This window comes from Formica exsecta, unplaced genomic scaffold, assembly GCF_003651465.1.
Source record: "Formica exsecta isolate Colony F162 unplaced genomic scaffold, ASM365146v1 scaffold290, whole genome shotgun sequence".
Classification (NCBI taxonomy): domain Eukaryota; kingdom Metazoa; phylum Arthropoda; class Insecta; order Hymenoptera; family Formicidae; genus Formica; species Formica exsecta.
In genome coordinates this window covers 195,013-203,421 of record NW_021850162.1, presented here as the reverse complement: position 1 = coordinate 203,421, position 8,409 = coordinate 195,013, and the positions used below count along the sequence as shown (strand labels likewise).

The window sequence follows — 8,409 nt, the reverse complement described above, 5'->3', positions numbered from 1 at the left end:
TAATACCCGATAGTTTAATTTATTCGCAGAAATGTTTCTTTATGTGATGTAGAGACTTATTTTTTTACAAAGTTATCAATATTTGTCTAATCACAAAATAATTATCTTTAATTATTATTACATTAATAATAGCACTATCATATATTATCATATTATAATTTCTTCTGATTTGCGAATTAACATTCGGATCAACGCTACATCCCTGCGCATGTGGTCCGCTCGTAATGATACCGGCCTTATTAAACCAAACGGGTTTCTTGTAGCAATATCGATCGCAATGAACCGGATTGGATTTGTCTTACGGTGTATTAAGTTCATCTATTTATCGACATTATTTCTCTAACGTGTCAAAAAATATGTAGAAATTTTATAAATCTATCTTGATCTATTTAGAACTATTTTAAAATATGTGTAACATTCTCATAAAACTTAAGTCCCGACGACTTTAATGTGTTCTGTTATTAATGCATAATGTTTATTTTAATTTTATTAAATATATTAGTAATTTAAATTAAACAGATATAAAAAATATTGATGCTAGTAAATTGTGGCATAGCAAGTGTAATTTATCAATGTGCTTACTTTATTGCAAGCTTTCGATTAGATCGGTTTGGCAATGCTTTGCGTCATAAACGGAATAACTCGAATTTATTTGAAATTCTTAGAAATGCAATAATTACGGAAAGATAAATCTTCTTTACGCGAATATAGTTGTTTTTTTAGCTTTGAAGTCAACTTCTTTATCAGCCACAACTGGTATCTTTAATAATTCACTATAACAGTTTGCAAGTAGTAATTAATAGTGCACGCAACATTGTGTTTAATGCAATAATCAATGACGTAATTTATACAAGAGTGATTGTCACGCATATTAAAAGAATTTATTCATCGGATTTTCATAATTATTACATAATTTATGTACGATTTCATTGCTAAGATGTATAGTTTGAGCAAATTTATTGTAAAATTTGCAAATAGACATTTTTTGTCAAGCAATAAACATTTATTAAAGAATCTACTTTTAGCCTCATAATGATGTGCAAACCATATTAAAGTTCGTGATATCTTGATGGAAAGAAGAAATTACTCTCATAACAAGATTTAGAAAGCTCTAAAAAGTTTCAATTAATCACGAAAGATTATAAAATATTTATTTATTCTTGCAACATGACTGGATCAGTTTATCCTCGATGCCTAAATGCGAATCAAATTATTTCAATATCCTTATACTTTGCATCAAGATTTCCTCATTGAGAAACTTAATAAGCCCGTTTTTATTGATGTGCAAAAAAATATGTATATATAATGATACCAATGAAGATGCGATTGCACCATTTTAATACTAATATCGATCTACTTTGTAATCATTGCGTTATATCAACAAAAGATATATTAGACTCTCCTATTTTCTTCATTTTCAATTTAGCGGCTTTTTAATATTTTATCATTTCAAAGCATTAAAGAAGATTATTGAAAATACAGAAATGCATATAAGTGCTGAATGTACACATGTATCTCATCAATATTCATTCGATATCAAGATGTCCAATATTTAAAATCAAAATCAATATAATTTCATCAAATTCAAATTTTGATGCTGTGGACAACAATAGTTTATTTCTCAATTCGTGACAATTCGCATAAGATATATTTTTCAGAAAGTGCAATCACCGCAGAATCACATCGATCTCGATTTTATTTTCTCGAGATTATTTACGACGCGCGAAGCCTAATTGCCCCATCGTTTTGCGCATTTGAACGCATTTTGCCGAAAGTATGAAACGAGATTCCTTCTTCGAAGATGCGCGCGAAATCGCATCATCTCGTGCTCACTCGCGCTTGGCTAGCCGGCTTATCCCGAAGTTTATAACAAAAATGACCTCACCATCGTGAGACCATGGAATAACATGGTGGGGACCATGAGGAAACTTGGAAGCCAACAGAGCGGACTGACGAGTTAGACGAGATATATCGGCCGTTGCAGCGAGTACACGAGACCAGACCGAGAAGAGCGCGCGATCAAGGTTGTGATTAAGAATGTCACAGAACGCGCCTGCCGCTTCGCCGTTATTATTGTTGGTGTTGGTGCAGATCCTGTTGCCGACACATGGAAAAGATGTCGGAGGTCAGTATTAATTCTTCTCGCTAAAAATACAAATTCTTGTTTTGAACGAATGTGTCGACCGCATTTTTTTACAAGAGAATTGGAAGATCTCCCGGGACGCCTTATCTTAGAAAAATTCCACTATTAACATGTAATTCTTTCATCGTATACAATGATTATATAATCATACACTCATAACAGTAATTATAATCATTGATATAATTACTTATTTATTTGATTGCTATAAATCTTTATTTTTTTTTTTTATTTATCCAAATAAAACGAAATAAAAATTACTTGACCATAACGTCGCAAACATCAATTACTATTCTTACATTTATTCCTTGTAATATATCCTGTCATGCGAGTTAATCGATACGATTATAATTTAACGATGATCGTAAAGCTTGCATAGAAATATTTCCATCATCGAAAAAGAAGTTTTAAACACATTATAGCAAACATATATACATCAGAGATCTTGTCAACAGAATTGTAAGGTCAATTGATCTAATCATCTTCAATTTAAAGTTAATATCTCTTGAAAACAAGTGTGAGTCAAGAAATAGTAGCTAAAATTATATTTACAATAAATGTAAAATGTTTTTTCATTATACTTATATAATAATTTAAGAAACGTGCAAACTTGAATATGTTACACATGTACATTTGAATAAATATAATTTTATCAATGTACTTCTTATTAACAACAGCGTTTCTTTAATTGCCTGTGATAATCATTAGATTGTGTTAACTCAGAAAGAGAGAGCGATATTACGATAATACGATTTGAAAAATGGAGTAAATGAAAAATATAAAGTCTCACATTCATATTCCAACTTACATCTTTCTTTTCCAATATTTTAAGTATACGACAATAAATAATGATATTGAAGTCTTTTAATTTCGTTTTATTATCGCGCTTAAATTGAGAAATATTTTCGAATAGTAAACTTCTTTGTAAAGCCAAGTTTATTTTTAACAAAAAATTTGTAATACTTTATATGATGTGTACCATTTCTTATAATGTGTGTCATCTCTTATAATTTTCAGAAATATGCACAATCGGAAATTCGCAGAGCCAGGGTATATGCAAGCTTTTGCAAAACTGTCCAGTAATTTATCAGGAATTGTTGGCCGGCAATATGCCGAAAAGTATTTGCGGCTATTCAAATTTTGATCCAGTAGTCTGCTGCCCGCCAACAACGCTTGTTACCAGCAAATCACCGCCAACACCGGTACCACAGACTACCGAAGCAATTCAAGTAGGGCGACCTTTGAAGCTGGGTGACAGCAGAGGATCGTTAGCGCGAATAAGTAAGTGGGATTCCTTTTCCAATTAATCTTCTAATCTAAAGATTGGAAGCGCTGAAATATAACTTTTTAACGTAGCATTCTTCGAATATCTAGCATTAATATCTAGCATTGTGCACATCTCGCCGTAGTTGTACTTTCAACGCTTCATACAATGGCTAAATGACACAGAAATGTTTTTCTCGTAAATTTACATCGAAGATTTTAAAAACATCTTCCTCTTTTAATAACATAATATTAAAACGCATTATACTGACTACATAAACAAGTTGCATAACACATATTTTTATAGTATAAACACCAAAGACGAAATATTTTAATGGGATGTAGGCAAGATAAGAGAAGTCGTGACTCGTCAAGGGGAGAAAAGAAGCGACGCAGTTTTAAATGTAGCTTCGGCTTGAAACTCAACATCCGTTTAGATCGATATAATCTTCTCTGCTCTTCAGAATGCGCGGAAGCCGCGGAAGCTGTCTATGGCTTGGAAATACCACCTATACCGATCCTTCATCGAAATCCCGTCAATGTGTCGCGTTGCGCCCTGAAAACGAGCAAGCTGATCGTCGGCGGCGTGAAAGCCGACCCGAAAGAATTCCCGCACATGGCAGCCGTTGGTTTCGACGTTAACGGAGATATCCAGTGGAAATGCGGTGGCAGCTTGATTTCCGCCAAGATCGTCCTGACAGCGGCGCACTGCACTTGGAATGGAAACTGGTAAATTCCGTCTTTATCACTTATCCTCAGAAAATTGGCGAAAAAAAGTAATCAAAGCTACTTTTAGTATTCTGATAAAATAAAAACAGCTTTCTCGTCGTTACAATTCTCGATCTTTTTTTTTACTAGTAATTATTTGATCATTTTCTTTGCATCAAAGCGCTACTGTCTTTTTTAACCATGTAAGCGATTTAAGTAATTTAAGGTTTTGGCTGTACAATAATAGCAAAAAACAGTCAAAATTAAAAAAAAACATTTTATTCAATTTTCATTTGCTTCAAAGGGGAGCCGCAAAATGGGTGCGAGTTGGTGATCTGAATCTTGTGCAAACAAATGACGACGCGATCCCCCAAGATATTAAAATTGCAGAAAGAATAAAGCATCCTGATTACAAAAGCCCGTCAGTGTACCACGACATAGCTATACTACGATTGGAAGAAGAAGCTAACTATAATGCATGGGTGAGACCAGCGTGTCTTCCGGTTGACTTGCCTGATATAGGCACGGATAATAAGGCCGTTGCTACTGGATGGGGTTTAGTCGATTGGTGTAAGATCTTTAAAAAATTCTAAAATAATTTAAAAAAATAATAATTGTAGATTTTGTAACTATATATATAAATATATACATATATGCGTATGTAATCTACAGAATACTATAATATTATAATTATATGTATATGTAAATTAATATATTAATAGGTCATAATATACTGTTCTATATCCTGCAGCCGAAGACGTAGGCTCGGACAATTTGTTGAAAGTAACGCTCAATCTGGTAAATCACGAGTCTTGCAATATGAGCTTTTTTGATGGCGGCACCAGTGCACAGCTTGCAGCAGGCATAGTCAACGAGTGGCAAATATGTGCGGGACAAGTGGGAGGAGATACTTGCCAAGTAATATATTTTCCTTCATACTAAAACAAAACTTTCCTTCTTCCTAACAGGAATTTCACTTTAGCTAAGGAAACTATTCCCTTAAAATTGTTCCCATAATTATATTAGTTAAATTCAACTGCATGGTTTAACTCTAACTTCTTTTTAATTTTATTCATAAATATAGGTAAAGACTCAGTCAAAGTTCAGTTAATTTATTTTTAACTTTAGTTAATTTTATCCTTAAAAACATTATATTATTTTTGTGATAAGTAAGTTAAGCGAAAATTAAAATTAATCGAATGCATTTTTGTTTGTAATTATCAAGGGTGACAGCGGAGGACCACTCGCTATCTTTAACAAAGATCATGATTGCATGTATAATATAATCGGAATTACTAGTGTTGGACGTTTGTGCGGCAGCATCATACCCGGCGTGTACACTCGAGTCTATCACTACATCCCCTGGATAGAGAGAACCGCGTGGCCGGAATACTATCAAAACAATTAATTAAAAATTTTTCAATTTTTCTAATTTAAATGTATTTTTTTTAAATATTAAATATATTTCTTTTTTAACATGATGTAGTTTTCAGTGATTGCAGTTTTTTTATTTCTTACAATTCTCACTTTTAACCTCATAATCCTAAAAATATAAGTAGAAATATAAGAAGAAATCAAAATTCATCGTAATGTGCGCAAACAAAACTTATATTTTTAAGTAATTTCAATGAAGAGCAACAAAATATGTGTTTAAACAATATATTTAATAATGAAATATACCTATTAGAATTTCTAATGAAAAATAATAAAAGATCACGAGAGACTTTATACAACATTCAATTTCGATTTTCGATGTGTGCGACAAATTATAAAGTTAGTTTCTATATAGAATCTCTTGTGACTATTATTTTTCATTATGTTCGTCAATTAAATCGAAATATCGATTTCTTGCAATATTAAAATTTATATATCGCTGAAGAAGCATTAAATAATTATAGCAAAGTTTCAATACGCGTATGTTTAATTGCCAAATATAATGTTCAAACACCTAATTTTGTTGCTCATTTCGATTTCTTTATTGAAATTATTTGATAATACAACGAGCTGGTTAATTTCATTTATATTTATATTTGATAAAAGAGTTGAATTATCTACCCTATTTTCCTCAAACAAATAGAGATATATCTGCTATTTTCCGCGATGTTAAGAAACAGCGGAGAACCGCGCGCGGGATGTGCAACAAGAAACAATTTATGCAAATACATAAACTCCCCGAGGTGAATGCGCGCGAGTAGAGCGAATTCCTGAGGATACTCGACATTGATCCCTGGACGCGCAAGCGCCGACCAACGAATTCTCATCTGCTTCCATCGTTCCCGATTATCGGCGAGAGTTCGTTCGTCGTACTTGGCGAACGTAGTTAGAACGCGGTCGTCTATTTTCGTTTACTTAAACAGTCGACCGTCTTTTGCGATACTACTGGTCCCAGTCAAGGTAAGGAAGTCGTTCGCGAAGCAACCACATTTCGCCACACATCTCGTGATTTCTCGAGTTCATCGTTCTGTGAAAAAGCTCGCGAAAAAAAAAGAGGACGAAAGATCCCTCAAAATTAACAATCATTATTTTTTTATGGCAAAACTTGATATTAATTTTACGACCGTTACAATGTTGAAGACACGAGGTATGGATTGCATTATAAGTAGATATCAATATTCTTTTGATGATATTTTAGAGAGAGAAAACCCCTAAAGTTTTCTTATGTTAATAATATAAAAAAATCTATCTAATTACAAAATAAATAATCTGACAATTTTTCGTGCTTATTATTTTCTGTTATTTTTTTATAATAATATGACGATGTTTCGATAGGTAGACGGACACAGAAGAACTAATGTCGGCTCTTCTAGATGTATGCGGAAATGATACCGGTTCACCATCGATATCGAAGGCTGACGATAATTTATCCAACAGCGACGGGCCTCTGATTAAAGGTCTCATTCGCCAAAATAGTTGCAGCAGCGTACATGCAAGGTGAATAAAAAAAGCAATGTGTACCAAACATTGAATTGTCTTAATAATTATGGTCTTATTAACATGTGGGTCTTGTTTATCTTACTACAAATAACGCTATTATCTAAAAAGGAAATAAACAAGAAACTGGCAATCAGAATTAATTCAAGACTGATTAGTTGGTGAAAATTATTGGTGCAATCTGTAAACTAAATTAATTTCGGCATAAATAATTAACCCTCAGTTTGATCAATTAACAGGACGATAGGCTCTTCGTACGGTATGTCATCGTCGAGCGAAAAATCTACGAAGAGACGTTACTGTCTTTGGACGTTGACTCTAGTTCTGGCGATAATCGGCCTCTGCAATCTTTTCTTGAATATCACTGTCATTGCTGTTTTGCGCATTAGCCAGGGGATGGAGGCCATGGAAGTAATCCCAGATGAAAATCTTGTCAAATTTTATGGAAGAACCGATTTGGACAAGGTACATATATATTTTCGTATTTGTTATTGAAAGTTATTGGATAAATGCATATAAATATATATAAAAAAAACCGGCAATAAATATATGAATATAGTTTAGATACTTTCTGCGTTGAATATTTTGCTGAAATCTCTTCATAAATATTAATATTATGAATATTATATATTTCATTCTTCACATTTTCTCTCCAAAGATATCCCTGCAATCCGGTGTCTGTCAGAGTTATGGCGACGAGTCGATGGAAGTATCCGGCGATGAGGCTGGGGTGCACGTCGACGTAAAGGGCCGTGGACAAAACATTCCCGAGACACATCCGTACTCAAAGCTAAGCGTCTTAGCGAACGGCACCACCATGTCGCAGGTGGAGTCGTTTGAGGTGAAGGATTCGCGTACCGGCGCGATTTATTTCACCACCGATTTTCCCAACTTTGGCCTGCCGAGCGGCGTCGAGACGATCGACGTGAGGATTGCGGAGACTCATCGGATCACCTCGTCGGTCAATGAGAGTCTTGCGATAAAGTCCGACAATCAAATCTCGATGCACGGCGCGGAGGGCGTACGTATGGAGAGCAAAGACATTGAGTGGAGTGCCGATCTGGACGTCTTCCTAAAGAGCGTAAACGGTAACGTCGTGTTAGACGCCAAGGACGGTATTTCCATCAACTTGAAGAGTATTCCAGTGGCGCCCACGTTCTTGCCGAGTCCCATCGGGAGTCACGAGCAGTACAAAGTCTGCGTGTGCATGCCGCAGGGCAAGCTCTTTAAGATGCCGGTCCGGCCGGGCGCAAGTTCTCGCACTGTCAATTGCGCGCGAGTCGCCAGAACCCCTGAGAACGACCCATGTCTGCATTGAATCCTAAATAAAGACTGATGTTTTCTACCACACGCTTAAATTATGTGCA

General features: G+C 34.6%; 2 protein-coding genes across 5 annotated transcripts; both read left to right on the top strand.

The window, feature by feature from the left end:
* Positions 1 to 1,925: 1,925 nt before the first annotated feature.
* Positions 1,926 to 5,592, top strand: LOC115237328 (serine protease persephone-like). Its single transcript, XM_029810309.1, has 6 exons — positions 1,926 to 2,125; positions 3,158 to 3,421; positions 3,868 to 4,132; positions 4,416 to 4,681; positions 4,863 to 5,029; positions 5,337 to 5,592. Exons 1-6 carry the CDS (start codon positions 2,038 to 2,040, stop codon positions 5,517 to 5,519), a joined length of 1,233 nt encoding a protein of 410 aa, XP_029666169.1. The 5' UTR covers positions 1,926 to 2,037; the 3' UTR covers positions 5,520 to 5,592.
* A 498-nt stretch (positions 5,593 to 6,090) lies between these two features.
* LOC115237316 lies at positions 6,091 to 8,385 on the top strand. 4 transcript variants are annotated; one of them, XM_029810290.1, is made up of 4 exons: positions 6,091 to 6,505; positions 6,919 to 7,042; positions 7,282 to 7,507; positions 7,701 to 8,385. In XM_029810290.1, the coding sequence occupies exons 3-4, from the start codon at positions 7,304 to 7,306 to the stop codon at positions 8,358 to 8,360; spliced, it is 864 nt and encodes a 287-aa protein (XP_029666150.1). In that variant the 5' UTR covers positions 6,091 to 6,505; positions 6,919 to 7,042; positions 7,282 to 7,303; the 3' UTR covers positions 8,361 to 8,385. The 4 variants fall into 4 exon arrangements, with proteins under 4 accessions (XP_029666150.1, XP_029666148.1, XP_029666147.1 ...); XM_029810288.1 differs by having other exon boundaries at positions 6,881 to 7,042; XM_029810287.1 differs by lacking the exon at positions 6,091 to 6,505 and adding an exon at positions 6,524 to 6,692.
* Positions 8,386 to 8,409: the final 24 nt, after the last annotated feature.